The following is a 16855-nucleotide window of genomic DNA, read 5'->3' on the forward strand; positions in this document are numbered from 1 at the left end:
AAATACAGTAGGCTAAATTTTTTTTCATTTATTACGAGCATAAATTCAAAATAATGTTATCAAGTTATTAAGAAACAGTCTCAATTTCTATCCGAGTAACATACTTGGTTTTGACCAGCAGGTATTATTTTGCTTGATTTATCAGTAACTATATTCACTAAAATAAGATTATCATTGCTTAAAAATGAGGTGTTTTTAATGTTTTCTTCTCAAGATGACATGTATTCATAATTAACCTTTCCAAGCTTTACCATTTCCTTTCTAAAAGACTGATTCCTTCATAAAGTTTTGTTGGCTAAATTCAGAAAGGCAGACTACGTTACTAAGGAGTTTTCATCTCAAGTCAATAAATAAGTAATGCATTCTGTTTATTTTACCCCAAGATTCCAACTACTGAGACGTGCTTCGAGGTCACTGCCATCCAAAGAAATGGTTTTTTTATGACGATGGTCCTGGAACATAAAAAAGTCAAACAAAATATCAGAAGAGCTGGCAGATACATAGTCTAAAAAAAAGCTTCTCATTAGACTTGGCCATGCCTACACTGCACTTCCTAATAATGTCAGGATACCTCTGACAGCATTAATCTTAATAGCTCAGTTACCAGTAGGATACCGTGCAAAGAAAGGAATTCAGAGGACAAATTAGCCTGCCTCCTCACTTTAATGTTCTTTATCTTACTTATTTCCAAAGCAATGGCCTCCTTTACAAAGGCTGAGTTTACTAAACAAAAATCAAAATACTCCATTCTTCAGGCAAGGTATTTATCCTGGAGGTGAGCCATCTACACAGCACCTTTTGTTGGGCTAATCCAGAATTCAGAGATCACCTGATCAGCCTCCAAATGAAAAAAAAAAAAAAAAAAATAAATTAAAAAAAAAGGTAACCACAGCAAGTTGGGGATAGTTGTAGTGGGCCAAGCTGGAAAAGCAGAGGACAGAGTAGCTGCTGCCCAGCTCAAGGCTCGGGGTCCTCTCTGGAGAAACAATTTCCAACATTCAGCAAGGACTGTAGGTATTGCTGCTCAAGGTCTTTCAGAAGAAAGTTTTTCCTGTAGGACAACAGCAACTACTGATTGTATTTAACACACCAAACAAGGAAGCTGGTACAGAAGGTTTGCCTTAAGTGAGATACAATGCTATCTAGAAAACTGATAGCACTTTTGTCTCATTTTGCTAGCAAGAGGTTTGCGTATTGGCATGCAAGCACCTTTTTTAAAAATCTGCTCATTCATTATGAGCATCCAGTGAATGAAGCTTTGACTGCAGTTAATCAACACTTGGGTTGAGGCAGTTCTTCACGTTTCTTAAGGCTCCCTGTTCCTCTACCTGGGCCTGAATTATCCCAGAACATCTGTGCGTCACTGACAACAGAACAAGATACTATTTGTTCCCATCAGCCAAATGTTCATCAAACTGTTTGGCAAAGCAAGAGAGGAATATTTCACTTAAAGGTCCTTTTAAAGCTGTAATCACAGCAGAATCCAGTATATGGAGCTGAAGAACAATGAAGTGCACTGATTTGCCTAACATTGCCCTGGAAGCCTGTAGCAAAGCCAGGAACAAAAAAAAACACAACACAAAACCACACCACAAAACAGAACAAACACCAAAAAAACACCAAAAAACACTTTAAAGCCCCAAATCCAGATTTCAACTGAAGGAAATCCTTTTCTTTATAATAACTGTTCCATAAGAAATATTTCTTTAAGTCAAGTAAAAACAAATAGGAAACCAAAAACAAGAAATTTAGTAATTCCAGCATCTGGTTTTATTTTTTATTTTTAGTTATGGTATTTTTTTTAAATGACATTTGTACATATACAATCAACACACACATTAAAAGTACATTCACACCAACCAGAGCCTAGAACAGGGACATTCAGCTTTCCTCCACAGACCATTTGTAGCCTGCCATGACAATGCACCCCCTTGCTAGTCCTCTACTCCAAATGCATAGCAGAGCACAAATTTCCTCAGAAAAATAGGCCCCAGAAGCAAGCTTCCAGTTGATCCCACTTGCGCTTCATGCCCTCATAAGTTCGTTACTGTGCCCAGTAAAAAAGAGCAAGAACAGTTTGTACGAATTGCTCAGGTGTCAACAGCCCACTCTCAGCTGCAATCTGTCTAACCTGTTCCTCTGATACAATCGAAAAATAAGTGTGGGCAGACTTACACCATACGTAACAGCAAATTCAGTGTTTCCCAGAGGAATGAGAACTATTACAGATGCACAGGCTATGGTGAAGGAACCACAGGAGACAGACTTCTCCAGTAACAAGGACTGGACACTAAAAGGTTACCAAGCCCATTCACGAAGGAAAACACCATACCTGTTGAGAACATATATTTGTCAGGAGTAATTTTCAATTTAAATCCTTGCAATTACACATACAACATCATTAACTATTTTGGACTAAAAGGGTTTGACATGAAGTCTGTTCAGTGTCCTCCCGTCAGCCATAACACTAGTTGTGAAAAGTTTGATAAAACAAACTGTCCAAAATTCACTCTTTCAGAGTTCAGCCATCATTAAATAGAGCTGAAGACATCTATGCAGCTTTCTTTAATCTATTACTGCAAAATACAAGATGACATCAATACAGTCAGTTTGCCAGGCCTAGGGAAAACAATGCAGCAGACATTGAACGCGCTACACTAAACAGAGGTCAACCATTAGGATGAATCGAGAGCATCCTAAAAGAAATTGTTTTCCCCTGCACTTGCAGAGGGCAGATTTTGATGAGCTTTAATCCTTCCTATCACTCCTTCCCCAAAGTCTGCACTTGTACACAGGGACAATGACTCATGCAATTAGAAATAACAGCTTTACAGGGGTATACAAAAACAATTCATTGAAACTAGAGCAAGTTTTATGACAAAAAAGGAGAAGCATCTTACAGACAGTGGTGTGGCTAGGTTATCTTCATCTGTCCGGTGAGGAGGACTCGTAGAATGTGATCTTAATGCTGGCTTCTCATTGTACTTGAATCTTTCCCTGTTATCAACAAAAAGAGTAAGCAGAAAGAGAAGAACTCATTTTCAACAACTTGTGGTACGCAAAGGACCTTAATCTTAAAATAAAATCTTTTAAAATATACAAGAGAAAATAATTGTAAAGATGTAAAGATCAAAAATCGTAGAATAAAAAAAGAAAAATTTCTTATTAAAGGCACATTAAAGGCAAACAAAAGCCTTAAGCATTCCATTAAAAAAACAAAAAACAGCCAAAAAACCCTACTCCAACAAAACCATCAGAAATACCGTGTACGTCACAGTACATTAAAAGGTGTTCTTTGCATTTCTCAGTTACTACGTGATCCAACACTTCCCAACAGATTTTAGAAGAAATCTAAGTTAACTGAGGAGGCTGCTGCTCTAAAAGAACATTTTTGAAAGAAAATTGCACAACGTTGGAGACAGTATAAGACAAAGTCCAGCAAATCAGAGACGAGAAAGGAATGAAAGTGATGGTTGGCCACACCATAGGGGAGAAAACTTTCAGAAGACCAAAAAAAATATGAAGTTAGATCAAGATGTATCTTCATATAATACACAAACCTGAAGACAAGGGCAAGAACTACACATACAGCTCAGCAGAAAAGCAATGAACTGAAAGGCCAGAGTGGAGAGTAACATGTCAAAGAAATAAATCATAAACACTATTAGTTGCATTTCATTTCAGCTCTGTTTCATGGACCAAAGTGGTGTACATCAGGGGATGGTAAAGAAAGGCCCTCAAGACAGGATACAAGTACAGCATGAACAAGTACTCTGTCCAGTACAGGGAAAAAAAGCGGACAGGGATTTTTTGGAAAAGCTTTTGTCATAATAAAGCGTTTGAGCAAAAGGGAATTAAGAAGAGCAGATCAGTGAAGATAACCTCCAGTGATGCACCTGGTCAACAGACCTTTCTCAACTATAGAACAGTGAAAGAAAAGAACAGCCTGGAACAAAACAAAAAAATTATAAGAGTTTATTAGACAGGTTGATATAGCAAGAGATCCAAAACAGTAGTGAAACACCCTTCAGCCTATACTCCAATGTCAAATCCACATGTATTAAAGTAATTAAAAACTCCTGCTAGTCCACTCACTTCCTATGACTAGCTATATTGTATCAAAACCAAGTCAGACCATTAAAATACCTTTCATTCTTTCCACCCTGCAGCAAATTAGACAGTACCTTATGCCAAAAAGACATTGAGACAAATTAAGTGTTTATGACCAGAAAGACAACTGCTGGATGTACAATGGAAACGAGTCACTTCTAGAAAGACAAACACAAACTTTCCACGCAGCACACCGCCCCAGCTTCCATCAGAACAGCAGGGAACAGTGAAATACAACAACTGGGAGCACACCTTCCCTCCCAGCACCAACAAATACCAGCAGCATACATGGAAGCAAAAGTAACAATCACAAAGCAGCAAATAGTTTAGATAAGTAAAGTCTCAGAGATAAAAAAGATCAAAAGAAATATAATAATACGACTGTCCCCAGCATTCCAAATCGTGCATTTCTTACCAAGATTTCATTTGACACAAAACTATCTTTCATTAAAAGGAGACACATCTTTGCCTGCCAGTAAATCTGCACTTTCATCAGACTTCTTTTCTGAACAATACTCAGGTTACCTAAAAATTCAATGAAGTTCCAATTGTTTAAAATGAGAGAAAACAGAGTTCATGTCCCTATCATTAAGGGATTAAGGAATATCATTAAATACTCAATCCAACCCAAGTTACCAGCAATATTTTTAAATTGACAAAATGGGGAAAAAAGAGTCTAGACATATTCTTAGTTCTATATTTGCTATTTCGAAGAGGAACTGAAAAGGAAGCTGCTTTACTTGATTCTATGAACAGAATTTGAAAAGACTTAAGGATGGACCACAGTTTTGCTCATATCAAGCAAATACTACCCGTTCACTCCCTCTTCCAGCCTTTTGCTAACAGGAGTCAGGCTCCAAAAATCACAAGATTATGTCTTTTTCCTCCCACGGCAGGTGAGTAGAGAACGGCCAAAGTTTTGACACCAGCCCTGTGACCTCCTGCTTCAGCCAAAACGGTGAGCTAGCATGGGAGAAGGAAGCAATTTGCTGCTAATAAAGGAGATTAGTAAATAATTTCCTACTAGAAACAAAGTAAGGGAAACTCACTGGTTCCTCCAGGTACAGCTCAGCTACACACTAACCTTTAACAATGTTTTTCAGGCATAATCTACAAACATACAGCAGAATTTTCCTGTGTGGTCAGAAAGACCAGGCTTCTGCTCAAACCAAACTGCACGTTCCTAAAATCAACTCTCTCATGTTTCAAAACAAAGATGTACCTTTCTAGCACCAGCTAGCTTGGTTTTATTCATTTACACTCCAGTTTGCAAGAAAGGTTTTTCTATCTCCTTTTTATTTAGCCAGATAAACAACTTCTTATAGAAAAGTCAAAATCTTCATACATAGAATTATGTGTGTGGTAAGATAAAAATAACTGTTAAAAGAACATCTCCGCTTGTTTGCTTCTTTTAAAGGAGGGAACCTTGAGATAAATAAACATCAAAAAATTACTCAACTGTTTCTCACTGACATTATCTATTTTGCCCTGAGAAAATGTTACAGTCTATCTGTAAGACTTGAACCACGGTTGGAATGCAAAATTTTCATCCAACTACATCCATTGCATACCTTTGGACACAGTTTTCCTAATACACAGTCCGAGTAGAGAGACAAATAAAACGTAACAAGATCACCATCTGCTGGCTCTCTCTAAAAACTGCAAATTCCAGAAATATTAAATACTTTAGATCTTTACTTGCACTGATAGCTCATCCGAAACCGTGAATTCAAAGACAGGATCTGTACACTGAGTATAGCTAACATCTTCATACAGACATACGTAAATAAGTATTAAATAAGCTATTTCTACAAAACATAACTGCTGAAACATTTACCTTCAGTATTTCTTCCTGCATAACTCACACATTTAACTTAAGTTTCTGATTGCTATGAAGATTAATTCATGTCATCTACAGAGCTATCAAATTCCAATTGCCAATACAAATTCAGATTTCCTTAGACACGGCTCCACTGTTGGTATGAGTACCCATGAGCAGAGCCATGCCTACACAGCTAAGGTTCACTCCCAGATTTCTTTAAACTAGAACCTTATTCCATCACATTTACTTGCTTCTCCTAGAATGAAATAATGTGCAATATGAGTCTCCACAGAACTCACCAGAGCCTTGGGAATCACCTGCTGATCACCGATGTAGGTATTGCTACAGTCCCACAGGACAAAAGAAAAAGTAAATTAAATAAAGCTTTACTACCCCACCCACATCTTAGGGAACTCTGCCAGACCAAGCTGAATCTTAGTTCAGATACGTAATGGGAAAAGGGGTCAGAGTTCTCATATTCTGCTATAATCCAGGTAGGGAAGAGAGAAGAAAAATGGCAAAGAACACAAGGGAGGGAGCAGGCGGAACTGCACCTCAGCCTTGCTCCAACAGTGACAAGCACCGGCTGGATGCAGAGGGAGGAGTATGCTGCCTGATCCCTCTCAAATAACACCCCTGCTGACAGCACAGTAAGGAATTCAGAGGGAACAGGGGTATTTTTATGCTGCAAACATGGCTTTGTAGATCTATCACTATGCTAGATTGGGCCTCATAGGGGTGGGCTGTGCCGATACTGCTCCACTGCATCTCATACCCGCAGTGATACTGCATCACCACGGTGCTACTCCAAGCGACCAAGACGATCCAATCAGATCCATGCCAGATATCTTGACGTGGCACAACACAGATTTAGCTGAGGTCTCGAAAAGCATTTCTAAAGCAGAATATATTCCTTGTTTTCATAAAGTCAGACCTGTTTTTTTTAATTGAGGGCATTTGGACAGCTCTTCCCAATGGTTCTTTGTGTCACCAAGCATAAAGCAGTAACGTAGTAACGGAGTCTGCACTTTCTCCATTCTCCACCTTTGTTTCTTACACCACAAGTCTGCTATCAAAACCATAGGTTCATATCAGAGCATCCGAGTGTAAAGCAACCAGAAGATCCCTTAGTATTAACATTGCATGACTTGGAAGAGGAGATGCATCAGTCCTAAGAGTAACTTTTAAAATGACTGTTAGAATTACACATAGTTGATGGATACACAAGAGGAAAAGTTCCAAGACACTCAATACTGACAAGATGTAACTTGCAAGAGTACCTATCTGTCATCTACCCAAATCACAGCTGGAAATTTAAAAAATGCAAGACTCAGCACTGTGATACACACCACAAACATCAGTGCGCTTAAAAACATTGAACAGCTAGTAATAACCACTTCAGAAAAATGTAAGTGAATACAAAAAAAGCAATAGACTTCTGAAACAAAACCTGTGAGTATATTCACAATGCAACGAAACCAAACCAGAAGTTTCATACAGAAGTAGAGCGAACACTTACTTCCTCTTGTACAGAGCCTACTGAGTTTCAAATAATATTCACTCCCTATCCCTAAGAGTGCGTTTTTCACCAAGGATTTCAGAGAGTTTAAACATTAACTAAACTTCAAAACAAGCAAGCAGGAGGCAATTCCATCCATGGCTGAAATGTAGCCACATAAAAAAAAACAGAACATAGACGTTCATAATCAGTGCACAGTTGCACTGCATAAGAAAAACTAGAAAGAAAGTAAATATATAAGACCAGAACGCAGATTAAACTAAAATTTACCTAAGATTCCCCAAAAATAGGACAGAAAAAACAAACTCTGATTTTTCAACAGTGTGCAACTGATCAGTTTGCGTTATGCTAGTGACAAACATGCAGGATCCAGGCATAGGAGGTGTTAGTGACCAACACAGCACATGTATTTGTGTAGATAGCATGATACAAATCAAAACATTTTAAATCAAACTCAGAAAGACTGTTCAAACAAGGAGAGCCATTGCAAACAACCCTCCCCACACAGGAGAGCAAAACAACACAGCAGAACATCCCACAGGCAGCAGCTCTGATTTTTTGCCTCATAAGTTTTAACAAGCATAGCTGGTCCAGTCTGACTTTCTGTAATCCAAGACTCATGAAGCTTATGGGAAATACAAAGAAATCTGGCTATTTCATAAAGAAGCCATGATGGAACATGAAGCAAACAGGTAAGTGTTAAATAAGGACTAACACGCCTGCAAAATGATGGATCAAATCTGTCTTTCTTTGTACACATCTGACTTTTCTTCTTTTGCCACAGAACAGCAAAACTTGCTTACGTGCAGGAAGTCACTATTCTGTTTCCCCTAAAAAACCTGTGAGCAACAATGACAGAACATCCTTTAAATCTACCATGTGTATGCTTGTTTATATTTCTATTCTCTACAGAAAAAAAGCCATTAAAAACTATTGGATATAGCAGCTCCTTTCAGCATTATGACCTCAGACTACAAGGGTTTTTTTCATTTTATCCATTTACTCTCCCCACATGTTTTTGTCTCTTGCTTACTGTACATTCCTTTTATTTTGAACTGTACAGAAATAGTGAAGATTAATCCACCTCAGCTTCATTAATTAATCCTACTTTCCAGTTTGCACTCATCAGCATGCAGAAAACAGGACCGTACAAGGACTCCAAGGGGACAGCAACCTGTTTGATCTATTTTAACAAAAATCTGGCCTGAGAGTCTTCTGCATCTATACAGTCTTCTACCACATCACTTCTTCCTTACTGCCTGTCCACATTTGTCTGTGCTTCCCTCTCCCAGATAAGTAACTGTGTATGAATTCTGTCTCTTGCCTTGTGACCACTGTGCTTTGCCACCATAATATCTGAAGTCTGAAAAATATAACCAGAGTACCATCTTTTAGAACGTCAGAACAATAGCTCTTATTTACTTTTGAAGTCTACAGAGCATGTTACCAAGTCTACAGAGAGTATTAACATGAAGAGAGATAATGGTGCAAAAAAGCAGATAGTGATTGTACAAAGAGCCTGTTTGCTAACATAGAAACAAGTCGTGAATACCCCATGGCAATCACCAGCCCAAATCACTACAAAGCCCTCTCTTCACTTGCAGTTAAATTTCTCAAACTATCTAGTTTGGCCTATTGATTTTCCATGCTAAGTGTCTGTAACTGGAAGAGAAAGGAAAACAAGAGGAAGGGAAAGAGGACAGAGCTATAGGACACGGAAGAAGACTTACAGAAGCCAGAGAAGAAGACATAATGGAGGAATGTAAAAACAGAAAAGTATAAAAGTTATCATTAAGTTAGAAGCTATTACCAGAGTTTCTGTATATAAAGCACAAACACTATATTCAAGAGGAGTCCGTAAGGGAGTGTAACAAATTCATACATATAAATTCAAATACACAGGCAGAGCTTATCAAATCAAACATCTATTAAATATGAATCAAATACTGAATAAAGCAAACACAGAAATCTTACCCATACGTAAGTGATGTTGCTAATGATTCCTCTTTAGAGCATATCTTCCACGATTCCTCAAGCTTCGATTCCCTGTTTCCTAGTTCTCCCATTACCCAGTCAGGTAAGCAGTCTGGGCTACTACTCCGAACTCTTGTTGAATTTGGTTCATCGAAATAAATTGACTGTAATTAAAATAAATGCAAAATCAACACTCAAATATATTTACACAAATACATTCTTTACACTGTTACAAATACATTCTTTACATTGTTAATGTTGTTCCTTGCAGGAATACCTGCAGCATAAAAATTCTTTTTCCAATGAAGTCAGAGGTGTGCAAACACTACCTTTCCATGGAAATTAGTACAACAGGCAATGGCGTACATGTTTTCCAGTACTTTACACCTTTCACTATGGGTAATTTCAGCATAAATCAGGACTGTTATCTCACTAAAGCTGATGCCAATGATTGATACAGTATGTTCAGGTCTTCAGAAAACAAACTGCAAGCTTAACAATATCTATGTGAAATACTGTTCTTTTCTTTCATAGAAAGACAGACTACTACAGCCACCTCAGACTACTCAAGCCACCTCACTTAAGCACACTTTTCCCTTCACAAGAACCATCTGCTGCTTAAGACAAAATATAGCCTCAAGAGTTTGCTATTACATTCTTTCAAAGAATTAGACAAAAATTCTGTTCCTTCAGAACACCTGTTTTTATAAGCCTTCTTAGAACTTGAATGTTGAAGAAGAAACATGTCTCATAAAAGGTTTTGCACACTGAAAGATCTTCCCAACACCAATTACAAGATACGCAACATAAATGCCTGTATTTACCACATGCAATTCCACTCCGTTCAGAATTGTTTTTCACATTTATGCTAAACCCAAGACTTCAAAGTATTTTCAGAATATACTTCAGCAAGTTTGTCTTAAGAAGGAGTTACACTCACCATGTAGGAAGGTAAAGCTTTCAGTATTCCTGGTTCTGGTTTATGTGCAAAAGGCCCTTCCAGCACACCTCGCTTTAGCATGTGGAGCAAAAGTTTTGCATACAGGTTCCGATTCTTCCTTCCCACTACTCCTGTGCCTGCTCCTGAGGGTTCGCACAGCTTTTTAATCCACAGTGCACATCTTTGTCGTTCTAAAAATATAGGTATAACATAATCACTATACATTTTCAGAGCGTATCAAACACAGAAATAATAGAAGCCATTACCGGTCATCAATTTTGTAGATGTTTCCCTTCTATCCAAAAGTTTAAAGCAAAACAAACAAAAAACCCCAAATGACTGAACGAAAAGGAAAAAAAAGGTTAAACACCTAGATTAGAAATTAGTCTTTAACAATAGCTCAAAAATATGTAATCCAGAAATAAATTGGTATTTACCAGAAGTTTACATGACTTCTAGAAATAGCATGTTGGAATCAATCTCTAATAAGTACAGAACACACAAGTCACCAGGAATTCTGAACTCACTGCAAGAGCTGCCTTTAACTACAACATACAGCTTGCATGAGCATTAACATTTTAAACACACAATAAATCTTCATTCATTCTAAACATCTCTATTTACACAAGCTTTGTTACCAGATGATGGAATTATTCATTTGATTAAAAGTTTACAAATCAAGGTCTTAACTAGCAGAGTTCATGCCTTTGGTAATAACCAGTTTGTTCTAATCATTAGATTTATAAAACATCATTTGTTAAGTGATGTTTATATTATTACACATTCCTAAGCCAAACTTCAAAAAAACTTAAATCTAAAAAATATATGCAATTTTGTAAGTGCAACCTCAAAAAGAATGCCTTTTAGAAGCTTTTATTTTCTACTTTATTAATTTTTTTAAAATAGAGATGTCAGTGTATTGATGCAAAAGCACATTTACACCACCAAGATACGACAGGTAAGCTCAAACAACAGCAATAGGTACCTAAATAATCCAACTTTCAAAGTTGTGTGAAACCCCCCTGAAAACAGTGCCTTGTAACATCAGAATTAAGCGTCTCATTAAAGAAAGCGGTACAAATACACATAATAATTATTAGCAACCTAGGATTTCGTTATTAGCGTTCCCCTGTACGCACATTTTACCGTATTTACCTGACCCATCCTGTAGTTTTAGAACATGAGGCTTCATATCCACAACACAGTGATCAAATTCTGCATCTAGCTTTTCCCACGTTTCCTCTTCACCATTCATTTTGAAAGGACACGAAGTAACCTGCAAAATTATTCACATCGAGGTGGAAAAGATCAAATACCGCTACACATTAGTCTTTGTACATCTCAGACCGTGCAAAGAGATGCTTCGGAATCAGTTGGAAGATAAAACTAAGTATTTTATTATGTTCAAATAATGAAGTATTTTATTATGTTCAAATAATGAAGTATTTTATTATGTTCAAATAATGAAGTATTTTATTATGTTCAAATGAACACGGAAATCGCACTGATACTTTGCAAACAATGTAACCTACAAAAACGTGTTTGTTTGGGTTTGAAAACGAACAGGTGTTGAATTGCACACAATTTGTACAAACAACTGAAATGAACCTGTCACGGCCACATCCGTAAGTTTATCTTTTTTAGAATTAGTTTGGGTTTTTTTTTTTTAAGAGAAGAAGGGAGGAAAACCTGCCCATAGAGTAGCAGAACCAACAAATCTTGTCACAATTGGTTTTTAACGAAGGAGCATTGCGGAGAGCGCCAAACAAGCGCTCCTCACCCACGACCTGTCAATTTCCCAGCTGGAACACACACCCTTTGGCGCACATTCCAGCCCGCAGCCGGCACGCTGCCGCCGCGGCCGTCCCCCGCGGCCAGACCCCGTCCTCCCCCGACGCCGGCCGGGCGACAACGCGCGGTTTGCCGCTTCCCCTCCTCCGGGCGCTCCGTCAAACCGCTCCCGAGCAGCCCCGCGCCTGCCCGAGGCGATCCGCACAGACTCTCCCCAAGGAACGACGCCGTTCCCGCCCGCTGCCGCGATGAAGTTGGCGGGATTTGGCGCCCCAAGCCGCCCCCGGCACGCCGCTCCCTCAGAGGAGGCCGCCCCGCCGCCCTCCCCGCCCCCGGGACACGCCGCCCCGTTACCTCGCTCTGCGCAGCTCCCAGGCCCGGCCCCGAGCCGGGCCGGCGGGCCCCGGCCCCCGCCAGCGGGGAAAGGCCGCCTCGGGCAGCGCCGGCCCGGCCGAGCGGCCAACGGTTCAAACCGGCCGCACCGCCGCTCCCGGCGGCCCCGCCGGCGGCCGCCCCCGCGCGTTTCCGTTTCCGCGGGCCGCCCGCCGGTTGCCCGGCGACGCGGCCGGTGACAGCCGGGCCGGGGCGGCCTCGGGGCGGGCCGGCGGTCGGGAGGGGAACGCGGAGGGAGCGCGGAGTTCGGGGAGCTGCTCGTGCCCGGCAGCCGGAACGGGGGAAACTGGGCTCGAGAGGGAAAACTGTGTGTTGAGGGCGGTTCCGCTCCCACCGCGGGAGCGCAGTCGCCGCCTGGGATCGTGGATTATCGTGCCAAGGGATTGGCATCACCTGGCGCACCGTCAGCTCGGCTCCAGGCAGCGGCTCCGGTGCACCAAACCGTGCCGTCATCACCCAGCGCTGCCCCCAAAACACACGCGGTCAATGATTATCCATGTGCTCAGCCATGCGCGCACAGGAAAAAACTCAAGAAGGCCCCGCAGAGCCTGAGGGAGCACCAAGGGAGACGTGGGACATGCCAGAAGATTCCTGAGGTTGGCTCGAGCCCGTGTGACGCAGAGGATAGACCCGGTGCTTCGGCATCGCGGCAGAGCCTGGACCAGAAAGCGAGGGTGCAGAGGCAGCGGGACATCACTCTGGGTTGTTTGGGATGTGTTTCTCAGTTTTAATTGCTGCTAATTGGATATCGGCTGTGTCTATTTTCGTATCTTCGTTATGATCGATATTTGGGGAAAAAAAAGCGTGCTTCCGCTCAAAGCTTAGTGAAAAATATGTGCCACTCTGAAGTTAAAGGTCACTAAATCAGAGGCAGCTTTTGAGTCTGAGCGATGTTTTTGTGGCTCCATAGTGGGTGCCAGAAATGTGAGCGGATAAAATGAGACTGAAATGGCAGGTACAGGCTGAATAATTGCAGGGCCAATTTTTGTTGTAGTTTCTGAGTGTTTCTAAGTCAAATTTGTTCAAGTATACCCGTGTGGATAATAGAGTGATTTTGAGTTCACTTTAAAACATTTAATTGCTCGATATTGCTTATCTTTCATGCATTGTTTACATCCTATCCCAAGGACAGAAAATATGAGGAAGAGAAAAATTGTGGAAGAGGAAAATTAAAAGTTCGTGCCTGACATTTCTACACAAGAGACATGGGTTACGCTTTTTGTTTTGTAGCCATGTCAAGAAAACCATTGATCAATTCAAAAGTTGAGAGATCTCCCAGTCCTTTCACCTCTTCAGCCTCCTCCTGAATCGATGAAATAATTGTGTATGTGTATGATCCCAAATAAAACGTCTGACATCTTTGATTCAATTACTTATTTCTCTTTCTCCAAAGTCATTGCCCTTACTGTGTGTATAGTGTCTAAAGCGCTTTTATCTCTAACGAGGTCTTCTGAGCTTGATTCATGTGCACATATACATCAAACAAGAATTTCTTAAATGTACGGTAAAAAATTGGCTATTTTCTTTGATTTCTCAGCTAATCTCCAGCAGAAATGATTCTGCATTAGGGCTCATTCACTGATAGCTATGACAGCTACACTGGTTGCCTCCTAAGATTGCACATAGCTCTTTAAATCAACATTTGCATAGAAGCAATGCAAAAATCAGTGAGGGAGTGTTTAATCCACGGTAGAATCTCATGAGTAGATTACAAATATTTTTTATTATCTTTAAATTCTAAATTTAAAATAATCATTTAATATATTTTTGAAGATATGACTACTTTTAATCTGTTTTAAAATAGAGAAGGCTCCAGGGCGATCTTATTGCAGCCTTCCAGTACTTAAAGGGGGCCTACAGGAAAGCTGGAGAGGGACTTTTTGCAAGGACAAGGGGCAATGACTTTAAACTGAAAGAGGGTAGATTTAGATCGGATATAAGAAAAAAAATTTTCACTCTGAGGATGGTGAGGCACTGGCACAGGAAGTGGAAGTGTTCAAGGCCAGGTTGGATGAGGCTTTGAGCAACTTGGTTTAGTGGAAGGTGTCCCTGCCCATGGCAGGGGGGTTGGAACTAGATGATCTTTGAGATCCCTTCCAACCCAAACCATCCTGTGTTTCTATGATTCTATGATAGTGGTAGATTCTTGCGACACAGTAAGATTACTGGGTGGCCGACTTGCTCAAAGAGCTGAACTTGCCAAAATTTTCACACCTGAATCACCACTTCAGGTACCCAGATTTGTCACTGGAATTTTGTAATCGTAACGAAATCGATTTGTCCAAGTCAGTCCAAATCACAGGAGACACGCAAACGTTCTGTTAGTTGGTAGAATACGGAAAGCTGAATGGACTTAGCAACGTGACTCTTTCCAGGCAGGTTTTTCAAGGGCAGCACAGCAGCACATTGGCCAGGTGATACGGTGAGGTTTGCATTTCTGTCCGGCTTTGCAAATCTGCATTTTGATGGTTGAAAAGGGCTGGGTTTACTAAACAAACTGTTTTGTATGTTGTATATCTGCACACTGCCTTCAGATTTAAATATATCTCTGTCGTGCTCGTCACAAAATACTTTGAAAATCTGAATTTGCTAATATATGGTGAAAAGAACACGAAGCAGAGCAGAACCAATGAAACTGGAACCAGTACTCCAGGACAAATATTCTGAGAGAATAGGTCCAGTTTCTGGGTCTGCTTAACCAATGCAGAGCAGCGTGGGCAGCGAGGCTGAAGACTCCCTGCATTGATTTGACAATTGCATAACTTCTGTCCAAAAAAGAAAGAAAAACTAAAGATTCAAGAAATGTCTGAGGTCTTGTCTCCACCGAAGCTGCAGCCTGGAGATGGTGAGTACTGATGCGCACTGACACTCTGAAGGAAGTCACTATAGATACACAGTCATAGAACACATAGATATCCCAACCAGAATACAGAAAAAAATCCCAATTTGAATTGTAAAAATATCTTAATTTAAGTAAAACACATTCAGTACTTTTTTTTTCATCTCATTTTACCATGTTCTCTCATCTCTGTAACTGTCTCAGCAGGTTGCCACAAGTAACATGAGCACAGCTTAAGGCATTCTTTCAAACATCTTAAAAAAAAAAAGACAGACAGGTTTCACTCACTCATACCAGCCTTTGGAACACCTCTAGTTGCAATGCATTATTTTTCAGACCTTCTAAGCAAACCTTTCATGTCTGAAAAGTTGTGATTCACAAACATCTTGCTACTTCAAAGACTTATCAGGTCACAGATTTTTTTCTCCCTCTTCTTGCTTCGGGAGACTAGATAATAAATTCAGCACAAGAGCATTGGCTCCTAAGGGTGATTCTTTAAAATATTCAAATACTGTGCATCCAGCTAGGAAGCAGAGCCAGCTGATGTGATCTGTTGTTACCCTGTTGCACAGGTAAGTAGAACTGGGAAAATTTGCTTAGAAAAATCTGAATGTTCCTGGGGCAACTGTTTTTGTACAAAATACAAATAATTTCAGGGAAAAGTAGCATTTCTGTGGCAGCGAATGCTGACTTTACCTACGCCAGCTGACAGTGTTTTGCTGTGAAAGACGAGTTAATATTAAACTGTGTTTGGTATCTCAGCTACCGTCCTGAACATCCCGATCCCAGAGATGTATCCACACAACATTTAGACTAGATTTCCAAACAGATGGGTTCCTGCCAGCTGATCTATGTCTGTGTTCAAAGCAGGGATGAATATCTTGGCCTCCAAACCAAACCTCTTTCAAGGATCCTGCTTAAATGTGTTAGGAACCAAAACACAGTGCGCATTTCACCAGCGAAATACTCCGTTCAGTTGCTAGTGTGAATTTGCCTGTTTATTTGTACATTAGAGAATTAAATTACTGATGAATACAAAGTATTAAATACTTAATAATAGCTGCCTCAATCTCTCCTTAAAAAGAATTATATCAGTCATGCTACTAAAATATTCATGTGCAGCCTGCAAAAAACCGAAGACGATTAGACTATGTTCAGATTTTTTAATGGTAGCTGTAGTATCTTACAAGTAGTTGGATCTTGATGTTAAATGGTCTTTTTAAAAAGCTCTGCAGTAGCTTGCTTAGTGTGTAACTTACTTCTGCTTTTAATCACAGAGAAAGCCTTTCTACTTCAGAGGCATCCACATATGACTCATGACAATTTATTTTAAGTGCACAGCAAATATTTCTCTATCACTTTCTAGTGTGTTGAAATTATAATTATTATTTTTTCTGAATGGAAATACAGACATAAGCACAAAACTTGCCAGACTGGGTCATACCAGTGAACTACCTGTATCATAAA

At 40.0% G+C, this 16855-nt stretch overlaps 1 protein-coding gene across 1 annotated transcript in view; it reads right to left on the reverse strand.

Moving 5' to 3' along the window:
• Window positions 1-11620, reverse strand: part of CEP112 (centrosomal protein 112) — a 167190-nt gene extending 155570 nt beyond the window's left edge. Inside the window, exons 1-6 of the mRNA XM_086624318.1 lie at window positions 11521-11620; window positions 10366-10556; window positions 9426-9589; window positions 8776-8814; window positions 2901-2997; window positions 378-452 (exon numbers count right to left, since the gene is read on the reverse strand). Coding sequence (XP_086480444.1) covers window positions 378-452; window positions 2901-2997; window positions 8776-8814; window positions 9426-9589; window positions 10366-10556; window positions 11521-11620 — 666 coding nt within the window. The remainder of the gene's footprint in view (window positions 1-377; window positions 453-2900; window positions 2998-8775; window positions 8815-9425; window positions 9590-10365; window positions 10557-11520) is intronic.
• Window positions 11621-16855: the final 5235 nt, after the last annotated feature.

Source organism: Tauraco erythrolophus, chromosome 20, assembly GCF_009769465.1.
Source record: "Tauraco erythrolophus isolate bTauEry1 chromosome 20, bTauEry1.pri, whole genome shotgun sequence".
Lineage (NCBI taxonomy): Eukaryota > Metazoa > Chordata > Aves > Musophagiformes > Musophagidae > Tauraco > Tauraco erythrolophus.